The 27,469-nt window shown below is 42.4% G+C and overlaps 1 protein-coding gene and 1 long non-coding RNA gene across 11 annotated transcripts in view; one reads left to right on the top strand and one right to left on the bottom strand.

Annotated features, from left to right (window-relative positions):
- Positions 1-27,469, top strand: part of LOC140731965 (F-actin-monooxygenase mical1-like) — a 257,596-nt gene that overhangs the window by 129,863 nt on the left and 100,264 nt on the right. For 9 of the 10 annotated variants that reach the window (XM_073053995.1, XM_073054003.1, XM_073054001.1 and 6 more), the window contains one exon: positions 25,360-25,660. In XM_073053995.1, coding sequence (XP_072910096.1) covers positions 25,418-25,660 — 243 coding nt within the window. In that variant the 5' untranslated portion in view covers positions 25,360-25,417. Of the gene's footprint in view, positions 1-10,068; positions 10,184-25,359; positions 25,661-27,469 lie in introns of those variants that run through there. The other variant, XM_073053998.1, reaches the window with a different exon arrangement.
- On the bottom strand, positions 700-9,306 carry LOC140731967 (uncharacterized). Its single transcript, XR_012099954.1, has 3 exons — positions 9,221-9,306; positions 8,562-8,617; positions 700-765 (listed from the first exon to the last, which is right to left on the bottom strand). It is a non-coding gene; the product is annotated as an uncharacterized lncRNA (long non-coding RNA).

Below are 27,469 nucleotides of genomic sequence, written 5' to 3'. Positions count from 1 at the left end.
TCAACACAACCATTCCTCAGAAACTGATTGGAAAGCTGAGCCTACTGGGACTGAACACCTCCCTCTGCAACTGGATCCTAGACTTCCTGACTGTCAGACCTCAGTCAGTCCGGATCGGGAGCAGCATCTCTAACACCATCACACTGAGCACAGGGGCTCCCCAGGGCTGTGTGCTCAGTCCACTGCTGTTCACTCTGCTGACCCACGACTGTCCTGCAACACACAGCTCGAACCACATCATCAAGTTTGCCAATGACACGACCGTGGTGGGTCTCATCAGCAAGAACGATGAGTCAGCTTACAGAGAGGTGTAGCGGCTAATGGACTGGTGCAGAGCCAACAACCTGTCTCTGAATGTGAACAAAACAAAAGAGATGGTTGTTGGCTTCAGGAGAGCACGGAGTGAACACTCTCCACTGAAAACTGAAAACTGATCTCCGTTGAGATCATTAAGAGCACCAAATTTCTTGGTGTTCACCTGACGGAGAATCTCACCTGGTCCCTCAACACCAGCTCCATAGCCAAGAAAGCCCTGCAGCGTCTCTACTTTCTGCGAAGGCTGAGGAAAGTCCATCTCCCACCCCCCATCCTCATTACATTCTACAGGGGTTGTATTGAGAGCATCCTGAGCAGCTGCATCACTGTCTGGTTTGGAAATTGCACCATCTCGGATCACAGGACTCTGCAGCGGATAGTGAGGTCAGCTGAGAAGATCATCGGGGTCTCTCTTCCTGCCATTACAGACATTTACACCACACGTTGCATCTGCAAAGCAAACAGCATTGTGAAGGACCCCACGCACCCCTCATACAAACTCTTCTCCCTCCTGCCACCTGGCAAAAGGCACTGAAGCATTCGGGCTCTCACAACCAAACAGTGCCACAGTTTCTTACCCCAAGCCATCAGACTCCTCAATACCCAGAGTCTAGACTGACATCTACATCATTTATTATTGTATTGAAATTTGTCCTCTACTGTGCCTATTGCCTTGTGTATTATTTATTTATTTATTTATTAATTAATGTACTGCCCTGCACTGTTTTGTGCACTTTATGTAGTCCTGTGTAGGTCTGTAGTCTAGTGTAGTTTTTCTGTTGCTTTATATAGTCTAGTGTAGTCTTCAGTTGTTTCACATAGTCTAGTGTAGTTTTGTGTTGTTTTATGTAGCACCATGGTTTTGGAGGAATGTTGTTTCATTTTTACTGTGGACTGTACCAGCAGTTTATGGTCAAAATAACAATAAAAAGCGACTTGACTTGAAGGAGGTACAGGAGCTCAGGACTCACACCACCAGGTTCAGGGACAGTTATTACCCTTCAACCATCAGGCTCTTGAACTAGGGGAGATAACTTCACGCATCTTCACTTGCCCCATCATTGAGATGTTCCCACAGCCACTGGTCTCACTTTCAAGGACTCTACATCTCATGTTCTCAATATTGATTTATTTATTTTTTATTTCTTTCTGTATTTGCATAGTTTGTATCATTTGCACACGGGTTGAATGCCCAGGTTGCTGTGGTCTTTCATTGATTCTGTTATGGTTGTTATTCTGTTATTGAGATTTATTGAGTTTGCCTGCAATCTCAGGGTTGTACAGTATATGGTGACATTTGTCCTTGCATCATAAATTGACTTTGAACTTCACACTGCTAATCTTCATTAAGAGGGAATATTAGTCACTATATTACAGCAATCATTGTTAGATTCACCAAAGTTTGAGAACCTGTGCTAGGTTTGTCACAGGGAGCTACACACCCTTTTGTGTAAAGCTAACCAGTGAATATTAGTTGGCTAATTATATCCCAGAGTCACCAGGCCAATCCACATCACAGAACCTTGCGGAGGACAGAAAGAAACAAGGGAGGGGAAGGTGTAAGAAAGCTGCAAAGAATCCTGGAGAAGAGTCAGATAGAGGGGATGGGATATTGACCAATTCTGCAAGATTGTCTTATGTTTTTCATGTAAATCCCTACAAGAAGGTGAATTTTAAGGTGGTATATGGTAACATACAGATACTTTGATAATAAATTTATTTTGCATCTATCATTCTGGACTGGGTGGTATAACCCACTTATGGACTCAGAGGTGTCTGTGAAGCCCTGGCTGGGCTGATTCATCTGCAGTGGGGATAACCACCCTTGAGCAGAATCGTCAGCCTGGCTCATAGAAACATAGAAAATAGGTGCAGGAGTAGGCCATTTGGCCCTTCGAGCCTGCACCACCATTATGATCATGGCTGATCATCCAACTCAAAACCCTGTACCTGTTTTCTCTCCATACCCCCTGATCTAATCTTGAACAAATCTTTCATGAAATGTCATTATTGTTCAGAAGGTTGCCACAGGCTATTTATTTCATGGTGCCTTTGAAAAGGTGCACCTTGTTGAACTGCCCAAGTGTTGGGTGTGCTCCCACAGAACTTTTGTAGAGGGAATTCCAGGATTTTGAACATAATGATGAGGATTTGCCAGTGTTTATAAATCAGAATTGTGTGTTACATGAGGCGACTCATCAGAGTGTTTCTTATACCAAATGCTTCTATTCTTGGGATAGCGGAAGGCATAGGCTTTAGAGGTGCTGTCTTGGTGAGCTAAGCAGTACATGGCAAACTCGGCCACAGTGCACGGTTGGCAGAGGGAGTCAACATTCAGGTGGCTGATGAGAGTAGCTACTGTGCCACTCTGAGGGCACCAAAAAGGCTACCCTGTTACAGATTTTATTAAATATTGTCCTGCCAGGAAATTTGGGAGTAACCTACATATCTCATTTGTGAGGAAGATGTAGTGGCTGGAAATCTGAAATGAAAAACAGAAAGTGATAGATCTGAGAAGAATCTCAGACCCAAAATGTTGTGTACAGTATTCTCTTCCCGCAGATACCTCCTGCCTTGCGGTGTTTTTCCAGCATTCTTTACTTTGATCTCATCCTGACTTGCCCTGTCGATGTTGGAAAAGTTTTGAGTTGGGGAGGCAGCAAGGAAGTGGTGCCTTTGACGTTGTTTATTTGAGTGGTTTAAGTTTCTTCAAGGTATTTAAGGTATGAGAGCTGATGATAACAATGCCATAGAAAATCAAGGTTTAACAGCTTGACTCTTTCTCTTATTAAAGATGCTCATTCTAGAATTTTGAAGGAGTCTCCAGTCAGACATGTCATTTCAAGATGTATTAGAACAGGATGGGGTATTAGTTTCGATGCTCACATATCTGTGAACTGCATTCATACATTTTAGGCCAGTAGTGCTTTGTCTAGTGATCACCTAATCAGAGTTATCACTTTTAACACAAACACCTGACTGTGAGATCTCTGACACTATTATGCTTCACAATGACAGCTGTGTGGCAGCTACATACAGACCTGTCATAAATTGGGGGACTGCTTCATCGATCACTTCCATTCTATCTGCCAAGAGCAGGTGGACAAACATTTTAATTCTGATTCCCGTTCCTGTTCTGGCATGCTGTTCCATGGCCTCCTCTTGTGCCTTGATGAAGCCTCCCTCAGGGTGGAGGAGCAACACCTTTTATTGTATCTGGGTATCCTCCAACCTGATTTCTCCTTCTGGTAAAATATTTTCCCCTTCCCCTCCTCTTCTTCTGTTCCTCACTCTGGTCTCTTACCTGTTCTCACCTCCCCCACCCCCCGCCAGGTCCCCTCCACTTTCCCTTTCTCCGATGGACTGCTCTCTCATTTCTCTCCAGTCCTTTACCTTTCCTACTTACCAGGCTTCACCTATCACCTTCCAGCTATATTCCTTCACTTTCAACCACCTTTTTATTCACTCTTCGTCCCTCTTCCTTTCCAGTCCGGAAGAAGGGACTGGGCCTGAAACGTTGATTGTTTATCCATTTCCAGAGTTGCTGCCTGGCTTGCTGAGTTCATCCAGCATTTTGTGTGTGTTGTTTTGGATTTTCAGTATCTGCAGAATTTTGCACATTTATGTATGTAGATCCTGTCCAAGAAAATAACTGAACACAAAAAGGCTGATAAAGCTTGTTGCTTCAGAGCTGCACTCTTGCACTGAAGGCTGTGCCACAAACTGAGTTCTCCATTATGATTGAAAGGCTCATGAACACGTTACATAGAAATCATTAGCCCAGACAAGCCATTAAAGGAATAATACTTGTAATGAAAAGTGTTTTTGTCCCAGCACCGTGTTCCTTTCCTGTTAGCTGATGCTTGGGATGAAACAGTATTTCCTTAAGGTCCAATATTATGGATTCAATCCAAGTACAGGTGTTCCCCCCCCCCCTTACAAAGGTAGAGCATTCCTATGAAACCTTTCTTAAGCCGAAATGCGTAAAATGAAGAATCATTAATTTATATGGGGAAAAATTTTCGTAAAAGCTAAAATCCTCTTTGTAATGCAAAAACAGATTACTAATGTAGGTTTTTTGTAAAAGCTAAGTAGCATAAAGTGAACATTTGTAAAGCAGGGGACACCTGTATCTGGGATTAAGCAGGGAGTTTGGTGACACTTCAGCGGCAGTGTTGGTCAATTGGGTTTATCTTCCAGTTGAGCTATTAAACTGAGGTTATCTCAGCTCTGATAGGAGTTTGTAATAGATGTTTCGGTGTTTCTTTTTCAAAGAAAAAGATGAGTGTTCTTCCTGTTTTTGTGGCCAGTTTTTATCCCTCAGCTAACGTCATATTGCTGTTTGTCAGTGGTTGCTGCAAACAAATTCTGTGGAGCCTTCTCTATATTATGTAGCAACCCAGGTCTGTACAAGAAAGCCAGTTACGACTTGTGGTGGGCTACTTCACGAGTGAAGAAACATTTCCGAGCGAGGTTGAAGGCAACATTTGATCCACGTTAACTCTGGCAGGGTTTGTAGGACATTACTTCCTACAAAGCCAAACCCAACATCGTGAATGGCAGTGATGCTTCACTTCCAAATGAGCTCAACACCTTATATGCTCACTTTGAAAGGGAGAATTAAACTACATCTGTGAGGATCCATCTGTGCCAGGTTGAGTGTCGAGCTCACAACTCGGCCTCATTAAAAAAAAACAACTGCACTGTGAGAAGGACGTGAGGGCCACTCACAGAATCTTTCCTCCAAGACACTTGAAAAAAGTGTTCGCCGAGGCTCTGGCAGAGTATGGCACACACACAAAAGAGGATCCCTGTAGCACCCGGTGACCCAGTGATCTGTCTTGGAGGCTGATATCAGACTTTTTCAGGAGGGTGAACCCTCACACGGCGGTGGGCACAGAGCAAGTACCTGGAAAACTTGTACCAAACAACTGGTGGGAATGTTCAAAGACATTTTCAATTTCTCACTGCTACGGTTGAAAGTTCCTAATTATACCAGTGCCCAAGAGAAACAGTGTGAGCTGCCTTTACCAATATTGTCCTTTAGCTTTCACATCTACGGTGATGAAATGCTATGAGAGGCTGAGCATTTCTAAAATTAACACCTTTCTCAGTAAGGACCTGGACCATTGCAATTTGCCTATCATAACAATAGGTCTACAGCAGACACTATCTCATTGGCTCTCCATGTGGCCTTGCATCACCTGGACAATACAAATTCCTATGTCAGAATTTTGTTTATTGACTATAGCTAGCTCAGTGTTTTAACACCATCACTCCTACAGTCCTGATTGAAAAGCTACAGAACCTGGGCCTCTGTACTGCCCTCTGCAACTGGATCCTTGACTTCCTAACCAGAAGACCACAATCTGTGCGGTTTGGTGATAATATCTCCTCCTCGCTGATGATCAACACTGGTGCACCCCGGGTGTGTGCTTAGCCCACGTCTCTACTCTCTCTACACCCATGACTGTGTGGCTAGATGTAGCTCAAATACCATCTATAAATTTTCTGATGATACAACCACTGTTGGTAGAATCTCAGGTGGTGACGAGAGGGCATGCAGGAGTGAGATATACCAGCTAGTTGAGTGGTGTTGCTGCAATAATCTGGCACTCAACGTCAGTAAAATGAAAGAGCTGATTGTGGACTTCAGGAAGGGTAAGATGAAGGAACACATTCCAGCCCTCATAGAGGGATCAGAAGTGGAGAGAGTGAGCAGCTGCAAGTTCCTGGGTGTCAATACCTCTGAGGACCTAACCTGGATGCAACATATTGATGCAGTTACAAAGAATGCAAGGCAGTGGCTATATTTCATTAGGAGTTTGCGGAGATATGGAATATTACCTAAAACACTTGAAAATTTCTACAGATGTACCGTGGGGGGGGGGCGCTACTGCACAGGATTGAAGTAAGCTGCAAAGTTGCAAAATTAGTCAGCTCCATCATGGGTACTAGCCGCCAGAGTATCCAAGGCATCCTCAAGGAGTGGTTCCTCAAAAAGGCAGTGTCCATTGTTAAAGACCGCCACCACCTAGGTCATCCCTTGTTCTCGTTGCTACCATCGGGGAGGAGGTATGGATGTCTGAAGGCACACACTCAGCAACTTAGGAACAGCTTTTTCCCTCTGCCATCGAATTTCTGAATGAACATTGAACTCATGTACACTACTTCACTACTTTTTATGCTACTTCTTTAATTTGATCATTTGATATACATACTTATTGCAAGTCATAGTTTTTTCCCTATAGTATCATGTATTGCATCATACTGCTGTTGCAAAGCTAACAAATTTCACTACATATGGCACTGATATTAAACCTGATTCTGATACTATCGTTATGTGTGCTCTTCATTATCAAAAGTGTTTCAATGGCTATAAGGTGCGTTTGGAAGTCCTGACACACTGAATGTGCACTATCTGCCTTCTAGTTGACTGAAGATCTGGAGCACACTTCTCTCTAAACCAGCCCACACGCAGCTTAACATATTCCTGTTAGCCTGAGTCACAACAGTTGCATGTGCCTCTATCTCAGACAGTTCATTTCAAGCTCACCTACCACAAAAGCAAACATCTCCACATTCAACCTTTCAAGACCCCACTGGATCTAATGTGTTTTAATGAGAGTCTAATAAATTTTCTACTTTTGCATTCAGTTTTCAGGCAATAAAATACAACATTCCTATTTCTCTTAGCTTTCCCATTTACTTGATCAATTTACTAACTGGCCTTTTGTGAGTTATGTACTGGCACAAAGATCCCTCTGCTTCTCTGAGTTCTGGAAATTGTTCAGGTACCTAGTTCTGAAGAAGAATCTTGGCCCAAAACGTCAGCTGTTCATTCATTCCAAAGTTCAAAGTAAATTTATTATCAAATTATTAAATTTATTATATGTCACCATATACAACCAGGATTTTTTTTTCATTGACATACTCAATAAATCCATAATAGTATAAATAACCATAATAGGATCAGTGAAAATCTGCACCAACTTGGATGTTCAAAAGACAACAAACTGTGCAGATAATAATAATAAATAAGCAATAAACATTGAGAACATGCGATGACGAGTCCACGGAAGTGAGCCCATTATTTTGGGGAAAGTTTCAATGATGGGACTGAAGAAGATGGTGCCAGTGAACAACACGACCAAACGCAGTGTCCTTCAGACAACTCACAAAACTACTTCTTTCACGTCTTTTTCTTTTGAATACAATTCTGCTGCTGAGCTGTGTGCAATTGGATGGTGATTTACATTTTAATGGTGTGTTTTCTAACCGATTGAGCAATCTGGTGCTTTACTGCCTCCGAGGGAGTTTGTTGAGGTTTTGAGCAGTGTGTGCAGCCTAGAGGCCAAGAAGCTTGGAGACCCATTTCTCACTGATCTCGTCAATAAAGGCGTGGAACAAGATTGAAATCAATGTGGATGAGAGTGGAAAGTGAAAGGGTCCCTCGCTCTCACTCACTGCTCCCGGAGGAAGGTGCCTGTGTTTGACTGGTCTCCCTCTCGCTTGATGCTGCCAGAGTCTTTGGTCTTAGGCAAGGTTTAATCAACATGGTTTGGACTTTGTATTTCATGTTATATGTGTTTCTGGCTACTCCTTTGTTGCTAATTTGTGCAATTTTGATCGGTGCAGACTAGCTCTGTTGTCTGCAGTCATCAAACAACACAGCACTGAACTGAACCAAAGTTGAACATTCCTAGACTGTTTCAATGACTGTGGTTTGATGTTTAATATTCTGTGTTTTTCACTCTTTTTTTGTCATTTGAATGATTTGGGGTTTTTTTGCACACTGGGCGTTTGATGTTATCTTTAACAAATGAGAAAATCTGTAGATGCTGGAAATCCAAGCAACACACACAAAATGCTAGAGGAACTCAGCAGGCCAGGCAGCATCTATGGAAACGAGTAGCCAACGTTTCGCACTGAGACCCCTCATCAGGATGTTATCTATGAACGGGTTTCACGGTGTTTCATGGCTGTAGGAAGACAAAACTCAGGGTTGTATATGGCATAGATACTTCGATAATAATTGTACTTTGAAGTGGAGTGAAGTTATACCCTTTGGTCTACAGATGCTGCCTGACCTGCTGAGTTCCTCCAGCATTTTATGTGTTGCTTAGGATTTTCAGCATCTGCGGAGCTTCTTGTGTTACTGTTTACATAATATGCTTATGGTATTTTGTTATTCTTCCTGCATGTTCTCACATTATACGCCGTTTATTAGATTGCTGTTTACTTACTTATATTTTATGTATCTCTTTGTAGACTCCTTATGTCTTCTTCACAACTTTCCTGCCTATGATCATAAAATTTAACAATCAAATTGTTGAAGCTTTTAAGAAGGCCTTTGAAAAGTCTTACATTCGAAATTAGTGTGCAGAATTAAAGTGCAAGGAATAAGTGCGTGGACTGAAAATTGATTGACAATAGAAAGCCAAGAGTAGGAATAAGTGGGTCCTAATTCAGGTGACAAGCAGTGACTTGTAGAGTACCACAGGGATCAATGTTTCGTGCTCAGTTATTTACTAAATGTACAAATGATTTTGCTGATGTAATATTTCTAATTTTTTTTCTGACTCATAACCAGGTGGGATTATGAGTTGTGAAGAAGTTGTAAAGAGGCTTCAGAATAATTTAGACTAGTTTACCGAGCAGTGAAGTTCATGGGACATTCAGTATAATGTAATCCACTTTGATAGGGTAAAAAAAAGTAAAGACAGTATATGATTTAAATGATGATAGCCTGTGAAATGTTGGTGTATGAATTTGTTTTGAAGGAAATCCACTTTCTTCAGCTTAGAGGAGGAAAAATAATTTCAACAGGAGTGCAGAATGCAAGAGGCATCTTAGTGAGATCTGGGGGCACGTAATTCTCTAGCAATCCAAAACATGGCCTGACCTGGCTCATTGACTCCTTTGGAGGACTGTTGCAGCCCTGTCCTGAAGCATCTTTGTGCAGAAAGTACAAAGTTGTTCCTGAAATTGCATTGCCATTCTGGGGGGTCTTCATTTCCAGGGGCTTAGGAAGTACCTGTGTACTTCTAGTGCTCTGTCCATTTGAAGGATCTCGCATTACTGCCTGAAAATAAGAATGAATATTGAACCTAATATGTAAGACAGACAGACACTTGGTCCATAACCTTCTCCAGTCCTATAATCTATCAAAATCTATGTTCTTTCAGTTCATGGCTCTTTCAGATGAGACTTTAGATCGGGGACCCCTCCCATTAACCTGAGGGGTCCAGGGACCTCAGGTTGGAAACCCCTGCTTTAGATCAAGAGCCTGTCAGCTACTTTAGTGGTTGTAAAAAGATTCTACTGTTGATTCAAAAATGAAGAAATGGAAGATAGGGATGAAAAGAAATCGTACTAGGATCAAACAGTTACACTGTGGACAATATTCTGGTTAGATTGTGAAATAAAGGTTGGGAATTTCCCCCGGTAAAAACACTATTTACATGAACATTCTGGATTTGAGTCAAAGTTACGTAAGATGGCCAAAAAACAGGAGCTGGTAGAGCAGTGCCAGAGACAGGGTGGAGGGCACAATGTGAGCCTATAGAAGTCAGGTGTTGAGGATTTGCTGGCTGCTCGCTCTACAGAACCTACTCTCTCCCTGGCATTACAGGAGCTACAAAGAGAAGAATCATCAGGACTGTCTCAGAGGCGACTGAGCAAGCCTCCAGATGCTGTGGATCAAGAGGTGTGACCCATGAACCAATGCTGCTGGGACACGAGCCGGGTCTGATCAACCCTGTCTGAGTTGTCTGGTTAAGAGTGTCTGATGTTGAAAACACCCGATGATCCCAGGTCACATCACTGATGATGTGTCCCAGCACGTCCTAGCATATATCTTAGTAAGGTGGGTGACTAGGAAAATGTCAGCATGCCTCAGAGTTATTTGTGGGAAATGCAGCAGTCCCAATATCCAGGAGGTAGTTGAAACACAACCTTTAATAAAGAACTTAAAATATGATACTTACAAAGTAAAGGGGTGCCCAGAGATAGAGCCAGCAAAACTGCTATTTCACAGTGTCACTCACCTGGGTTCTTTAGAAAGACAGTGTATTATTAAATGGTGATGGGTTAGAAAATTTGATGTAGAAATTGAGACATGTTGATGTACAGTGAAAGCAAACCTATGGGTGCATCAAGCAGTTAAGAAAGCGTGTGGCATGTTAGCCTTCGTCACAGTACAGGACTGCAATGTCCTGCAGGGCTTTAGACAATAGACAATAGGTGCAGAAGTAGACTATTCAGCCCTTCTAGCCTGCACCGCCATTTTGAGATCATGGCTGATCATCTACTATCAATACCTGGTTCCTGCCTTGTCCCCATATCCCTTGATTCCCCTATCCATAAGATACATATCTAGCTCCTTCTTGAAAGCATCCAGAGAATTGGCCTCCACTACCTTCCGAGGCAGTGCATTCCAGACCCCCACAACTCTCTGGGAGAAGAAGTTTTTCCTTAACTCTGTCCTAAATGACCTACCCCTTATTCTCAAACCATGCCATGTGGTACTGGACTCTCCCAGCATCTGGAACATATTTCCTGCCTCTATCTTGTCCAATCCCTTAATAATCTTATATGTTTCAATCAGATCCCCTCTCAATCTCCTTAATTCCAGCGTGTACAAGCCCAGTCTCTCTAACCTCTCTGTGTAAGACAGTCCAGACATCCCAGGAATTAACCTTGTGAATCTACGCTGCACTTCCTCTACAGCCAGGATGTCCTTCCTTAACCCTGGAGACCAAAACTGTACACAATACTCAAGGTGTGGTCTCACCAGGGCTCTGTACAAATGCAAGAGGATTTCCTTGCTCTTGTACTCAATTCCCTTTGTAATAAAGGCCAACATTCCATTAGCCTTCTTCACTGCCTGCTGTACTTGCTCATTCACCTTCAGTGACTGATGAACAAGGAGTCCTAGAACCTTACCTAACTCTACACCGTTCAGATAATAATCTGCCTTCCTGTTCTTACTCCCAAAGTGGATAACCTCACACTTATTCACATTAAACGTCATCTGCCAAGTATCTGCCCACTCACCCAGCCTATCCAAGTCACCCTGAATTCTCCTAACATCCTCATCACATGTCACACTGCCACCCAGCTTAGTATCATCAGCAAATTTGCTGATGTTATTCTCAATGCCTTCATCTAAATCGTTGACGTAAATCGTAAACAGCTGTGGTCCCAATACCGAGCCCTGTGGCACCCCACCAGTCACCACCTGCCATTCAGAGAAACACCCATTCACCGCTACCTTTTGCTTTCTATCTGCCAACCAGTTTTCTATCCATGTCAATGTCTTCCCCCCAATGCCCTGAGCTTTGATTTTACCCACCAATCTCCTATGTGGGACCTTATCAAATGCCTTCTGAAAATCGAGGTACACTACATCCACTGGATCTCCCCCGTCTAACTTCCTGGTTACATCCTCGAAAAACTCCAACAGATTAGTCAAGCATGGTAAATCCATGCTGGCTTGGCCCAATCCTATCACTGCTATCTAGATATGCCACTATTTCATCTTTAATAATGGACTCTAGCATCTTCCCCACTACTGACAGGTCGATAGTTCTCTGTTTTCTCCCTCCCTCCTTTCTTAAAAAGTGGTATAACATTAGCCATTCTCCAATCCTCAGGAACTGATCCTGAATCTAAGGAACATTGGAAAATGATTACCAATGCATCCGCAATTTCCAGGGCCACCTCCTTTAGTACCCTAGGATGCCGACCATCTGGACCTGGGGATTTGTCAGCCTTCAGTCCCATCAGTCTACTCATCACCGTTTCCTTCCTAATGTCAATCTGTTTCATTTCCTCTGTTACCCTATGTCCTTGGCCCATCCATACATCTGGGAGATTGCTTGTGTCTTCCTTAGTGAAGACAGATCTAAAGTACTTATTAAATTCTTCTGCCATTTCTCTGTTTCCCATAACAATTTCACCCAATTCATTCTTCAAGGGCCCTACATTGTTCTTAACTATCTTCTTTCTCTTCACATACCTAAAAAAGCTTTTGCTATCCTCCTTTATATTCCTGGCTAGCTTGCGTTCGTATCTCATTTTTTCTCCCCGTATTGCCTTTTTAGTTAAGTTCTGTTGTTCCTTAAAAATTTCCCAATCATCTGTCCTCCCACTCACCTTAGCTCTGTCATACTTCCTTTTTTTTAAATGCTATGCAATCTCTGACTTCCTTTGTCAACCACTGTGGCCCCTTTCCCCCCCTTTGAATCCTTCCTTCTCCGGGGGATGAACTGATTTTACACCTTGTGCATTATTCCCAAGAATACCTGCCATTGCTGTTCCACTGCTTTTTCTGCTAGGATATCCATCCAGTCAACTTTGGCCAGCTCCTCCCTCATGGCTCCATAGTTTCCCCTGTTCAAATGCAACACTGACACCTCCGAGCTTCCCTTATCCTTCTCAAATTGCAGATAAAAACTTATCATATTATGATCACTACCTCCTAATGGCTCCTTTACTTCAAGATCGCTTATCAAATCCTGTTCATTACATAACACTAAATCCAGAATAGCCTTGTCCCTGGTTGGCTCTCGTACAAGCTGTTCCAAGAATGCATCCCGTAGGCACTCTACAAACTCCCTATCCTGGGGTCCAGCACCAACCTGATTCTCCCAATTCACCTGCATGTTGAAATCCCCCATAACTACTGCGACATTACCTTTGCCACATGCCAGTGTTAACTCCCTATTCAACTTGCACCCAATATCCATGCTACTGTTTGGTGGCCTGTAGACAACACCCATTAGGGTCCTTTTGCCCTTACTGTTCCTCAGTTCTATCCACACAGACTCTACTTCTCCTGATCCTATGTCCCCCCTTGCAAAGGACTGAATCTCATTCCTCACCAACAGGGCCACCCCACCCCCTCTGCCCACATTTCTGTCCCTACGATAGCACGTATACCCTTGTACATTCATTTCCCAGGTCTGATCTCCCTGCAGCCATGTCTCCGTTATCCCAACAACATCATAGTTACCCATTCGCACCTGAGCTTCAAGCTCATCCGCCTTATTTCTGACACTTCGTGCATTCAGATATAGAATTTTTAGCCCATTTCTCCTCTCTCTGTTTGAATTGCTGCCTATTGTGCTTAACCCAGCTCCCCGAACTCCCATCGGGCTATACGCCCCTAGAATTTTGTTGTCCTTCCTAAATTTACTTATTCTTTCTGCACATTTAACTCCATGTTCCATGTTTAGTTAACTCCATGTTTAGTGAGACCATACACAGGGTATTTTATTCACTTCCGGTCTAACCGTAGAAGGAATATACGTACTGTGATCTCTGGTCTGAATGGAGGGGTTTGTACATTGTCTCTGTGACCGCGTTTCCTTTGAGTGCATGCTCATGTTTCCTCCAACATCTCAAAGGTATGTGAGTTGGTCAGATAGATGGGCATGGTAAATTACCCCTAGTGTGTGTAAGTAATAGAATCGAGCTGGATGGGGGTGGGGGGGAAAGCGGAATTGATGGGAATGTGGGGAGAATGAGTTTTGAGTAAAATTTGTGGGGGAATGGGATTACCCTGTGAGCTGGCATAGACTTAACGGGCTGTTTGGCCTCCTTGACATTGTTTAGAAATGTGGAAAGAACAATCTAAAGTTAAACAGAAAGTGGGTAGTGGGTCAGCAAAGACAAACAGAGTTAATAAATCAGGCCAAATACCTGGAATAGGAAATGTAAGAGATAAAGAAAGTTTTAAGGTGCATGGGAAAGGGGACGGGAGAACACAATGAAAGGTCACTAGAAATTGGAAAGACACAATGGCAGAGTGACGAAAATGCAAATGGAAATAATAAGACAAGTCACAAATAAAAGTGTCCTTGGCAAACATAAATGGGAACAAACATCAAATTAAGTTTATTATCGAAGTACAAATGTCATTATGTACAACCCTAAGATTCATTTTATTGTCAGGACACTCAATAAATCCATAATAGAATAATAATCATAACATAATCAATGAAAGACTGTGCCACTGGGTGTTTAACCAGTGTGCAAAAGACAACAAACTGTGCAAATACAAGAAGAAATAAGTAATAATAATAATAAATAAGCAATAAATAGCAAAAACATGAGATGGAGAGTCCTTGAAAGTGAGTCCATAGGTCGTGGGAACATTTCAATGATGGGGCAAGTGAAGTTATTCCCTTTGGTTCAAAAGCCTGATGGTTGAGGGGTAATAACTGTGTGGTGGGAGTCCCTGATCATGGATGCTGCTTTCCTGCAACAATGCCTCGTGTAGATGTGCTCAGTGATGGGGCGGGCTTTACCAAATTTATTATTAACAGCTTCTGTCCAAAACAATAGGAGCTGTAGGTATGATATTAATTTGTTGAACTCATTTCGAATTTGGAAATTTGTACAATATCTGATCCAAGGAAAGGTATCTTATTTTCTAAACTTCTGTTGAGTTTCACCAGAGCAGTGTAGCAACCCAACAAGAATGAGTGTGTTTTCCAAAGCAGTCTCACCAGCTTGGGATCATATCCCAAGCAGTGAATATTTTAAACTAAATTGCCAGTTCTTACAACTCAAGATTTTATTGAGGCTCAGGACATTGTAGATGGAGGAGTTCTCATGACAGGTGTTCTATTTTAATCATTTGCATGTTAGGATATGCTAGGAAGGTGAGCTGTTCTGGCAGGGATTAGGGTGTGTACCAGGATATGGAAGAAATGGTTCTTTGAAATCGGGACAGGAAAAGAGAGGGACACGTCTGTTTGATGGTGGTTCCATGCAATGTTTCAGTTGTAAGGAATGGTAGAAATAGCTCAAGGACCTGTGAGGAATTAGACGGGTGAGAACAATAATTACAGAAGATGAAAGAGAAATAAAACATGGTGGAGCAAAATCTTTGGCTGCTCATCAGAAACACTGTACATCCTCAGAAACACCGTACATCATAGAACATAGAGATCTACAACACATTACAGGCCCTACCTGTTGTGCTGACTATGTAACCTACTCTAGAAACTGCCTAGAATTTCCCTAGCGCATAGCCCTCTATTTTTCTAAGCTCCATCTAAGAGGCTCTGAAAAGACCCAATTGTATCCGCTTCCACCACCGTTGCCAACAGTGCATTCCATGCACCCACCACTCTCAGAAACATCAAAAACTCTGTACCTCATCAGAATCACTGACACCTTCAGAAACTCTGTACCTCATCAGAATCACTGACACCTTCAGAAACTCTGTACCTCATCAGAATCACTGACACCTTCAGAAACTCTGTACCTCATCAGAAACACTGTACATTGTCAGAAACTCTGTACATTGTCAGAAACTCTGTACCTCATCAGAATCACTGACACCTTCAGAAACTCTGTACCTCATCAGAATCACTGACACCTTCAGAAACACTGTACATTGTCAGAAACACTGTACCTCATCAGAATCACTGACACCTTCAGAAACTCTGTACATTGTCAGAAACTCTGTACCTCATCAGAATCACTGACACCTTCAGAAACTCTGTACCTCATCAGAATCACTGACACCTTCAGAAACTCTGTACCTCATCAGAATCACTGACACCTTCAGAAATTCTGTACCTCATCAGAATCACTGACACCTTCAGAAACTCTGTACCTCATCAGAATCACTGACACCTTCAGAAACTCTGTACCTCATCAGAATCACTGACACCTTCAGAAACTCTGTACCTCATCAGAATCACTGACACCTTCAGAAACTCTGTACCTCATCAGAATCACTGACACCTTCAGAAACTCTGTACCTCATCAGAATCACTGACACCTTCAGAAACTCTGTACCTCATCAGAATCACTGACACCTTCAGAAACTCTGTACATTGTCAGAAACTCTGTACCTCATCAGAATCACTGACACCTTCAGAAACTCTGTACCTCATCAGAATCACTGACACCTTCAGAAACTCTGTACCTCATCAGAATCACTGACACCTTCAGAAACTCTGTACCTCATCAGAATCACTGACACCTTCAGAAACTCTGTACCTCATCAGAATCACTGACACCTTCAGAAACTCTGTACCTCATCAGAATCACTGACACCTTCAGAAACTCTGTACATTGTCAGAAACTCTGTACCTCATCAGAATCACTGACACCTTCAGAAACTCTGTACCTCATCAGAATCACTGACACCTTCAGAAACTCTGTACCTCATCAGAATCACTGACACCTTCAGAAACTCTGTACCTCATCAGAATCACTGACACCTTCAGAAACTCTGTACCTCATCAGAATCACTGACACCTTCAGAAACTCTGTACCTCATCAGAATCACTGACACCTTCAGAAACTCTGTACCTCATCAGAATCACTGACACCTTCAGAAACTCTGTACCTCATCAGAATCACTGACACCTTCAGAAACTCTGTACCTCATCAGAATCACTGACACCTTCAGAAACTCTGTACCTCATCAGAATCACTGACACCTTCAGAAACTCTGTACATTGTCAGAAACTCTGTACCTCATCAGAATCACTGACACCTTCAGAAACTCTGTACCTCATCAGAATCACTGACACCTTCAGAAACTCTGTACCTCATCAGAATCACTGACACCTTCAGAAACTCTGTACCTCATCAGAATCACTGACACCTTCAGAAACTCTGTACCTCATCAGAATCACTGACACCTTCAGAAACTCTGTACCTCATCAGAATCACTGACACCTTCAGAAACTCTGTACCTCATCAGAATCACTGACACCTTCAGAAACTCTGTACATTGTCAGAAACTCTGTACCTCATCAGAATCACTGACACCTTCAGAAACTCTGTACCTCATCAGAATCACTGACACCTTCAGAAACTCTGTACCTCATCAGAATCACTGACACCTTCAGAAACTCTGTACCTCATCAGAATCACTGACACCTTCAGAAACTCTGTACATTGTCAGAAACTCTGTACCTCATCAGAATCACTGACACCTTCAGAAACTCTGTACCTCATCAGAATCACTGACACCTTCAGAAACTCTGTACCTCATCAGAATCACTGACACCTTCAGAAACTCTGTACCTCATCAGAATCACTGACACCTTCAGAAACTCTGTACATTGTCAGAAACTCTGTACCTCATCAGAATCACTGACACCTTCAGAAACTCTGTACCTCATCAGAATCACTGACACCTTCAGAAACTCTGTACCTCATCAGAATCACTGACACCTTCAGAAACTCTGTACATTGTCAGAAACTCTGTACCTCATCAGAATCACTGACACCTTCAGAAACTCTGTACCTCATCAGAATCACTGACACCTTCAGAAACTCTGTACCTCATCAGAATCACTGACACCTTCAGAAACTCTGTACCTCATCAGAATCACTGACACCTTCAGAAACTCTGTACATTGTCAGAAACTCTGTACCTCATCAGAATCACTGACACCTTCAGAAACTCTGTACCTCATCAGAATCACTGACACCTTCAGAAACTCTGTACATTGTCAGAAACTCTGTACCTCATCAGAATCACTGACACCTTCAGAAACTCTGTACCTCATCAGAATCACTGACACCTTCAGAAACTCTGTACCTCATCAGAATCACTGACACCTTCAGAAACTCTGTACATTGTCAGAAACTCTGTACCTCATCAGAATCACTGACACCTTCAGAAACTCTGTACCTCATCAGAAACACTGACACCTTCAGAAACTCTGTACCTCATCAGAATCACTGACACCTTCAGAAACTCTGTACCTCATCAGAAACACTGACACCTTCAGAAACTCTGTACCTCATCAGAATCACTGACACCTTCAGAAACTCTGTACCTCATCAGAAACACTGACACCTTCAGAAACTCTGTACCTCATCAGAATCACTGACACCTTCAGAAACTCTGTACCTCATCAGAAACACTGACACCTTCAGAAACTCTGTACCTCATCAGAAACACTGTACATTGTCAGAAACTCTGTACCTCATCAGAATCACTGATTACTTCAGAAACTCTGTACCTCATCAGAATCACTGACACCTTCAGAAACTCTGTACCTCATCAGAAACACTGTACATTGTCAGAAACTCTGTACCTCATCAGAATCACTGACACCTTCAGAAACTCTGTACCTCATCAGAAACACTGTACATTGTCAGAAACTCTGTACCTCATCAGAATCACTGACACCTTCAGAAACTCTGTACCTCATCAGAATCACTGACACCTTCAGAAACTCTGTACCTCATCAGAATCACTGACACCTTCAGAAACTCTGTACCTCATCAGAAACACTGTACATTGTCAGAAACTCTGTACATTGTCAGAAACACTGTACCTCGTCAGAAACACTGTACATTGTCAGAAACTCTGTACATTGTCAGAAACTCTGTACATTGTCAGAAACTCTGTACCTCATCAGAATCACTGACACCTTCAGAAACTCTGTACATTGTCAGAAACACTGTACCTCATCAGAATCACTGACACCTTCAGAAACTCTGTACATTGTCAGAAACTCTGTACCTCATCAGAATCACTGACACCTTCAGAAACTCTGTACCTCATCAGAATCACTGACACCTTCAGAAACTCTGTACATTGTCAGAAACTCTGTACCTCATCAGAATCACTGACACCTTCAGAAACTCTGTACCTCATCAGAATCACTGACACCTTCAGAAACTCTGTACCTCATCAGAATCACTGACACCTTCAGAAACTCTGTACCTCATCAGAATCACTGACACCTTCAGAAACTCTGTACCTCATCAGAATCACTGACACCTTCAGAAACTCTGTATATTATCAGACATGGACATAATCAGAACTGAAATGGAGAAACTTAGAGAATGGACTGGAGTCCTTACGATCAATTAGGTTGGAGGAAGTGTAATTAAGGAAAAGGTGTGAACCAATATAATGAGTATTGGCTTTTTGCCTGGTATCAAAACTTTAAGGCAGGGAAAGGTAGAAAGAATTACGCCACAGTAAGAGAACGATGGAAGCTGGTTAAATTTCCCATTTTGATGAAAGATCAAGAATCATCACTGTAAATTTGTTGGAAAGGAGGCGAAGGATGAGAGCTGTGCAGAACTGGGGAAAATAATCTACCCCATTTCCCAAGAACAGAATAGATAAGGCTAATGTGGTCAGGTAGAGATCCCATGGTATTTGGTTCTATGTGTTTTTCCTGATATTCTGAATAACAACTCCCTCCTCAATTAGAACAATTTAGTAACCAAGTTATTGTTGCCTTTTCATCTCATTGCTGTTAATTGAGATCTTGCTGTATACAAGTAGCCACAGTTTGTGCATTTTGATGTAATTCCAAGAAATGTGACAAAAACTTGCTGCTGTGCAATTTTTTTACATTAAATGTTGCACCTCTCAGTGGTCTGAAGAATAGCTCCAAAACCCGAACTGTGATGTGTATGTGTCAATGGCACTTGTGAATATCATGCCTTTAGTGTTGGTTAACATAGGTGTCAGTAGCTTTTTTTGCAACTATATCGGGGAGAATATATTGATAAAATATGCCTGAAGTGAGTGAGAAGGAAGTTCTACAATTACCCTCTGAATGGCCAAAATGTGCCCCCCCCCGGCCCGTGACACCCATACCATGCACATTAGTAAAACACTGGAATAGGTTTTTACATTGAAGATGCAACATACAACTATTCTGAGAAAGTTTTAAAAACTGTTGCTAGAATTCTGAAATTAAAACAGAAATTGCTATGGATTCAGGGTCTTGGACTATATTTTTTGTCACTGTATTTTACTGATATCTTATATGTATTCTATGTGCTTTGTGCTGTGTATGACCATTGGTTTTGTGTTCTGCATCTTGGCCCAAGAGGAGCACTTTCATTTGGCTGTATTCATGTCCAGTTGAACAACAATTGAACTCGAACACTCAGCAAGTTGGGCAGTATCCACTAAAAGGGAAGCAGAAGGCTCTGAAATGGTCCTTATGGTTCACACAAGCTTCTTCCAGCCCTACTACACCAAACTCAATCTATGAAACTTCTTTATGTAGCTTCTCTTTAAACTCCCATTTTACAATCATCTGAAGACATTTCTCCTGAATTAAGAGCTTTATTCATGATTATTTTATATTTATGGCTCCTGATGTTTATCTGCACTAGTGTTTCCAAAACTCCTCAGTTTGAAAGATCATTATCAAGCCATCATCTATCTTCCCTTTTTCAGAAATGAGTACTAACCTGTTCAATTTTTCATGTAAATATCCACCATACCCTATCCACAATAAACTCGACTTTGACCTGCTGTTTGTTTGCCAATTTATCAGCTTTTAAATGTAGCTGTGGTTTTAATGACGTGCAATTTGCACACAGCAAACCCATAATCTACATACAGTAAACTGTCACGTGGTGCAATACGGTGATAATGAGATGTCTGTATTAATCCAATGTAGTGATAATGACAGAGAACTCCCATTCTTACCCTTGAATTGTGCCAGGGCTTTTGCATAACAGATAAAGCCCTGGTTTAATGTCTTCATCTCAAAATTAATGGCAGATCGTCTGTAGTGCAGCACTCTGATTTCTGTACTTAGCCCAGATTAGTCATTTATGATTATGCTGTGCCTTGGTTGGGTTTATGACTAAGGTGATTTATTGTTCCTGATGCAGAAAATGAAATAAGGAAGGCTGGTACGTGAGAGACATTCTCCTGAAAGGGAAATGGGAAAATATTGCTGTGTAACTGAGATCTGGAACTGGTGAACTTGACCTTGTCTAATGGACCAAAAATAAAACTTAAAAAAGGACTACGCACGCAATACACTTTTGTGTCATCAGGAATGAATACTGCGGTCAGTTGGAAAGTAAACAGGAAATTTTATATCTGGCAGGCAATAAATTCGTAACTCTATTTGTGTAGTTAAGAACAGTTTAAAGAGACAATCATCATCCTCTCCTTCTCATGATAGATATTGATCCCCAGAGATGACTGAGATTTAAAAAGAAATCTAATAATAGAGTAATGGGCTCACCAAGTCTCTGCTAACCATCAGATTCTCTGGCACGGTCGTGTAGTAGTTAGCACAACACTTTACAGTACGGGCGACCACGTTCAATTCCCACCGATGCCTGTAAGGAGTTTGTACCTTCTCCCTGTTAGGGTATGGGTTTCCTCCCACAATCCAAGGACCTACCGACTGGCAGGTTAATTGGTCATTGTAAATTGTCTTGTGATTCGGCTGGGATTAAATCGGTTGATTACTGAGTAAGCCAATTCCACGCTGTATCTCAATAAATTTTTTTAAAATCCTACTCCAACTCGTTTTAATCTCCCCCACAGCTTCAACTCTCTGTCAATCATCTATATCCAAAGGCCATTGTACAATGGCTGAGCTACAATTTACGCAGTCAGACGTAGAACGTGCAAACTGTAACTCCACTAGCTACACCCACTAAACGTAATTCACTCAAACACTTTAGTGTTTTCCTAGAAAATATTGTCTTTGTATTGCATCCTTCAAAACTTCAAGGCGATCCAACTGAAGTACATAACAGCATTTCTAATGTAGAGGAACACATCAGCCAGTTTTTTTCAAACTTGGTCCTTTTCCCTAAAATTCTAACTGCCCTGGGAGTTCCTCCGCCAATTACGAACAGTTACAACGTTGCTTTGTTTCCAGAGCCAGTCAAGTTGAACTGAGTGTGGACAGCACACAGCCCGGCAGCCGGGCCTGATGACACAGGTAGCAGGCACGGCGGCAGGGGTGGCGGTGGCCGGGCCATGTCGTGGGGAGTGCATTGACCGGGGCCTGCAGTGTAGAAAGTGGCTCGGAGCCGGCCAGGGTAGATTTTACCTACTAGGAGCCTCCAATGGCAGCCCGTCCGGCACAACCTCATTCCCAAGAGTTCTGTCCGTTTGAAATGAGACAGTTTCTGGAGAAGACACAGAACTACCCAGCTACTCTACGATGGTTTCAATGAGGCGCTGAAGCATCCGCACTTTGCACACCGCATCTACTGAAGAGGAGGTCCCCTGTCCGAGGATTGTGAAGATTCCTGTTATGTCCCGTTTAACTTTGGTGATGAGTCTCCAGAAACCAGAGTAATGTATTGTAACTAAATGTAAATAAAATGTTTGGTATGGTTTTTTTTAAAAAGGCATTTTCTAGGGAATGGTGCCCCAGCATTAGCTCCAGTATCAAACCCCAGACCGGAACTGATATCACTAAACCACACTTATAATTAAAAAGCACTGCCATCCAGGCCTCGAGAATTTATAAAGCGGGAAAATAAAGTCCCTACATTCTTATGGCTTTGTGATCAGGCTTCACGTAGGCCTTAAACTTCTTTACAAAGTGCCCATTGACAGTTGTGCTAATATCAGCGTGTTTCACTATGAATGGAGAAGCGTTCGCATGCATTAGCAGATAATGTACTGCGGCAAACTCCAGATGGATGACCGGTCTGGGCGAATCACGCCTGAGCTCTGATTCAGTAGCGAACAGTTCCGCAGGGTTTCCATCTGCAGGTCCGAATATTACCAACACCAACGCCTGGTTCGGTGCACTGCAACAAATAGTTGTATCCTGCTATAATAATTTTGCTTGAGACCCATCGTGAGTAATATTTTGAAACTTTATACTCGGATTTGCGAAAGTTAGCTGGGAGCATTTGGATTTTAGGTCGCAGATTTTATTGCTACTACATTCAGGACTTGATGCAATCGGCTGCAAATTGTTGGAAGTCCTGCTCCCGATCGGATTTGCAACCGTTCGAGGTGTGGTTAAAGCCGGGTGAGTAGACATGGTGGTGACCCGGTCACCTACCGATCTTGTATTTCACCCAAGTGTGCGGGAGGTCCGGATGGATGCTTGTCCTGGTATCCAGGAACCTCGGGGCAAAGATGCCAGAAGCAATCACTGGGTCCTTTTCCAGAAAGGATGTTTTCAGAGGTACTGTTTAGGAAAACACACAGGAAGTCTTTCAAATAAGAATTGTACCCACGACTTGTTATACTGATCGAAAATATGAATTAAAATAAAGGTCGGTCGAACAAAGCAGATTAGGGTTTGGGGAAGTCACCCTGCTTTGAAACCCTGTGGTAGCAGTATTTTAAAATATCTCATTTTCACAAACTGAATTATAAATTCAGGTTGTTTAGTAAGAAAGGTTGAGCGTTTCTGTTCTTGATATTTCGTGCCATAATTATTTACAAATATGATACTCGAAAATTATATTGTAAGCGGCAATGTTAAGTTGATCAACGCGTCGGGCGGGGAGGGGGAGTTTAACCTATTGAGTGCAATTTCGCTTTGCAATCAAAAGTTGGTCCGAATAAGAGAGAAAACGTAGAGATTGCCTTGCAACACTCTAGCATCCAGACTTCAAAAGATCTGTAATTGTCTGAACGTTGAATATGTCTCTAGGACACTTGAAGGGTATACACCTAGACCGACGTCCAGAGGATTTAATGGATGTTCATTACTTTATCGTTTTTTTTGTTGTTGGAGGGAGGGCATGATACCTTTCAGTGAATGTTGTCTTCCAGAATTCATTGCCAAAAGAGCCTGATTTCCCACTGCTTTCGAGCCTCTCTCCAGAAACCCAGTGCCAGCTGCAACTGTGGTGACACTGTGCTGTATGAGTGCCTGTTCAGTGTGTTAAAGGAGATCCTGCTGTCCCAAGGTTAATGTAATGAAACGTATAAACTCATGCAATCGCAATCGATCGCACATGGTGGTTGTCTGTCATACCGGACGATGACAGTAGACCTGTGCAGGGAGGAGAGTTTTTAAAGCGGAAAAGCCGATGCACTGGGGCATTTTCTCTCTCTCGACTTCAAACATCCAAGTCCAATTTTACAAACAAGCGTCACAAACTGGGGTCTTCCATGACGCCTTGTGTGCGTTGTCCTGCCCTTTGCTTTCCTCCCAGTGTTCCAATGATGGGTTGGTCCCGCTAGTTGCCATCGTTCCCACAATGACTCCATTTCATGATTCACCTGAGCTTTGCTGGCAGACCCTGTTTTGCAAGTCTTATGTGTGTTGGACTTCTGTGGGTTATGATCTGCCTCTACAATTTAGTAACATTAAAAAAAATCCATCTTTTAAAGTATATTTATTTCAACCAGATAATAAGAGCTGCCATTTGGGACCAATCCTGATTTGTGGTTGTCAGTGGACTTTGCACCTTCTTTTCTGACCGGGTTGGTTTCCTCAGAATACTCTGGCTTTCTCCTACATCTCAAAGATATGCTACTTCATAGGTTAACTGGCCACTGGAGATGCCCCTTATTGTGTAGGTGAGTGATAGATGCAGCAGGAAGTTAAGGGAATCTGGAATGGAATGTATGGACATGAATTCTTAGTGGTTGGGCATGTTTTCATGTTGTGACTCAGAGGCTTAAAACACAAGTTGAGTTTACATTACTTACTATATTAGAAAAAGAATGAGAAAAAATTCCTTCTGCAATCGTACAATGTCCTTGAAATCATCAGTGTTGCAGGTGAAGCAGTTCACCAGTATATCTCTGGGATTTTAGCACAATTGAGTTTCACATTTACCATTGCTGATCATCCTAAATCCAGCCAGAACTCAATCTTCAGCTGTTAATTATGCAGTGGACTGCAGATTACAAACAAATGGCTGTGTAAAAATAATTATCTGTGTTCTCTTCCGAAATTTTTGAAAATGATTATGAAGGTCATTATTATCAGACCATTTGACAGTGTGTTTCTCTGTATTCAAATTTTGAACATCTGTTAATGTCCCTTTAATTTCTTGTTCTGTAAAGAGAGTAACCCGGACTCCTTGTCTTTTTACATAACTGAAGTCCCGTATTTCACATGATTTTAGCAAATCGGCAAGATTTTGACATCCTTAAGTATCCCTCAATATTTAATGCAATACTTTGAACTTTTGAACAGAGTATTGGGGTTGGGGGGGAGTGCTTCTAGTTTAATGCATTTGCTTCTACCATGTGGGAGCCATTGTCACAGCTTGAAATCGGAGCAAACTGGACCTGAATATTTGGTCTCACTAATACAAACTCTACTACATTTCAACTTACAGATGCACTGACTTGAAAATACTGGGAATCTTTAAGCCTTGAGGAAGGACATTTGCCACGATGGAGAATGAAGCTCACAGTCTCTTTGATAAGTTCCTGCAAGGAAAGACATGTAAGGAGACGCTGAGTCTCTTCCAAGAGTTGTGCAGCCTTCTGCACCTGGATCCCAGGGACTATCGCAGCTTCTACCACAAGCTCAAAGGCAGTCTCAATTACTGGAAGGCCAAAGCTTTGTGGGTTAAACTGGATAAACGAGCATCACATCAGGACTACGAAAGAGGCGAGTCTTCTGTCAACACAAAGGCAAGTGTCACTCTGTTTGTTAAAGGTGGACTGGAAAATGTATGTATTTCTGTTGCCTAATGTAGACACAACTTTTAAATTTAATTCTCTTAAAAACAGATTAGCACTGCTGCTTTGCTGAAATTTAGTTTTATGTCCTTCTGTATCCTCAAGGTGCAGATGCTTGCTGGGATTCTATTTTCTTGACAATGTTAATCTGTAAATTATAAATATTTGCTGATTTGAAATGCTCAGCTCAAGCACCACTTTCCTTTCAATATTTACCTTTACCTTTTACATTTGCCTTACTTTTGTTCTGTTATAAGTTGATTAGGTCATTTCTTCCCACTTCCATTTCTTATTAGTTCTGTTCATCTGTTGCCTTCCGTCTTCCCATTCTGCCCTTGCTCTTGATCCCAACAAGCCTGTTTAAGAAGGTGTATACCCTCCTGTACATGGCCTATGTTCTGGTGCCTGCCTAACAATGCTCTTCCCTCTGGCACTCCCATGGTGTGTGCATGTCTTCCTACCCACCCCATTTTATTTTCGCCATGCAACTAAAGCATCACCGGTCCCTGGGGTTCCACTTTGCAGATTATTATTGTCTTATATTGTTTCTGTTGATGACACAGAGAAACAGTTTCGCCCTTGAACGTGTGATTCATTTCCTTGCAGATACTTGGTCTATTTAGTGTTGTACCATCTGCACGGGCTCTTTCTCTTTTTATGCAGAAATTATAGAAAACATTGGTTTTTTTTACTGCAAACTCAATAAAAACAGGAAATTCTGCAGATGCTGGAAATCCAGAGCAACACACATAAAATGCTGGAGGAACTCAGCAGCTCATCTATAGAAATGAATAAACAGTCAATGTTTTGGGCTGAGACTCTTCATCAGTACGGGAAAGGAAGGGGGAGAGATGCCAGACTAAGAAGTTAGGGATATGGAGAAGGATTACAAGCTGGCAGGTTATAGGTGATTCCAGTTGAGGGGGTAGATGGGTGGGGAGCAGTGAGAAGCTGGGAGATGATAAGTGGAAAAGGTAAAGGACTGAAGAGGAAGGAATCTGATAGGAGAGGAGAGTGGACCATGGGAGAAAGGGAAGGAGGAGAAACACTGAGGGAGATAATGTGTAAGTGAGGAGAAAGAAAGGGGTATGAAGGGAGCCAGAATGGAGAACAGAAAAGGGAAAAGGAGGAGGTGTGAGAAATGACTGGTTAGAGAAATCAATGCTCATGCCATCTGGTTGGAAGCTACCCAGATGGCCTGGACATTGATTTCTCTAACCGGAGCTCCTCCAAGCTGAGAGTGACCTCGTTGTGTCAGTAGAGGAGGCCATAGACTGAGATGTTAGGGTAGGAATGGGTGGTCTTACCTGGTGTGGTGGACAAAGCGTGGGAGTGCTCAACGAAGTGGTATTCCATTCTAAGCCAATGTGAAGGAGGCCACACCGGGAATACTGGATACAATTGATGACCCTGACAGACCTGCAGATAATGTGTTGCCTCTGGTGGAAGACATTGGGGTCCTGAATGGTGCTGAGGGAGAGAGTGAAGGGGCAGATGTGGCACATGTCCTATTTGCAGAGATAAGTCCCAGGAGGGAGGTCAGTGGGCAGAAGCACGTGGACAAGGGAATCACGGAGAGAGTGATCACAGCGGACAGCAGAGAGTGGGGGTGAGAGAAAGATGTGCTTAGTGGTAAGATGACGGAAGTTGCTGAGAATGTGCTGGTTGCAGGGGCTCATGGGGTGGTAGGTAAGGACAAAGGAAACTCTATCCCTGTTGTGGTGATGGGAAAATCTCAGCAGGCCAGGCAGCAACAGTGAA

The sequence above is a fragment of the Hemitrygon akajei genome, chromosome 8 (genome assembly GCF_048418815.1).
Source record: "Hemitrygon akajei chromosome 8, sHemAka1.3, whole genome shotgun sequence".
NCBI classification, from domain to species: domain Eukaryota; kingdom Metazoa; phylum Chordata; class Chondrichthyes; order Myliobatiformes; family Dasyatidae; genus Hemitrygon; species Hemitrygon akajei.
The sequence above is the reverse complement of the archived record's forward strand: the minus strand, read 5'-3'. Positions and strand labels throughout refer to the sequence as shown.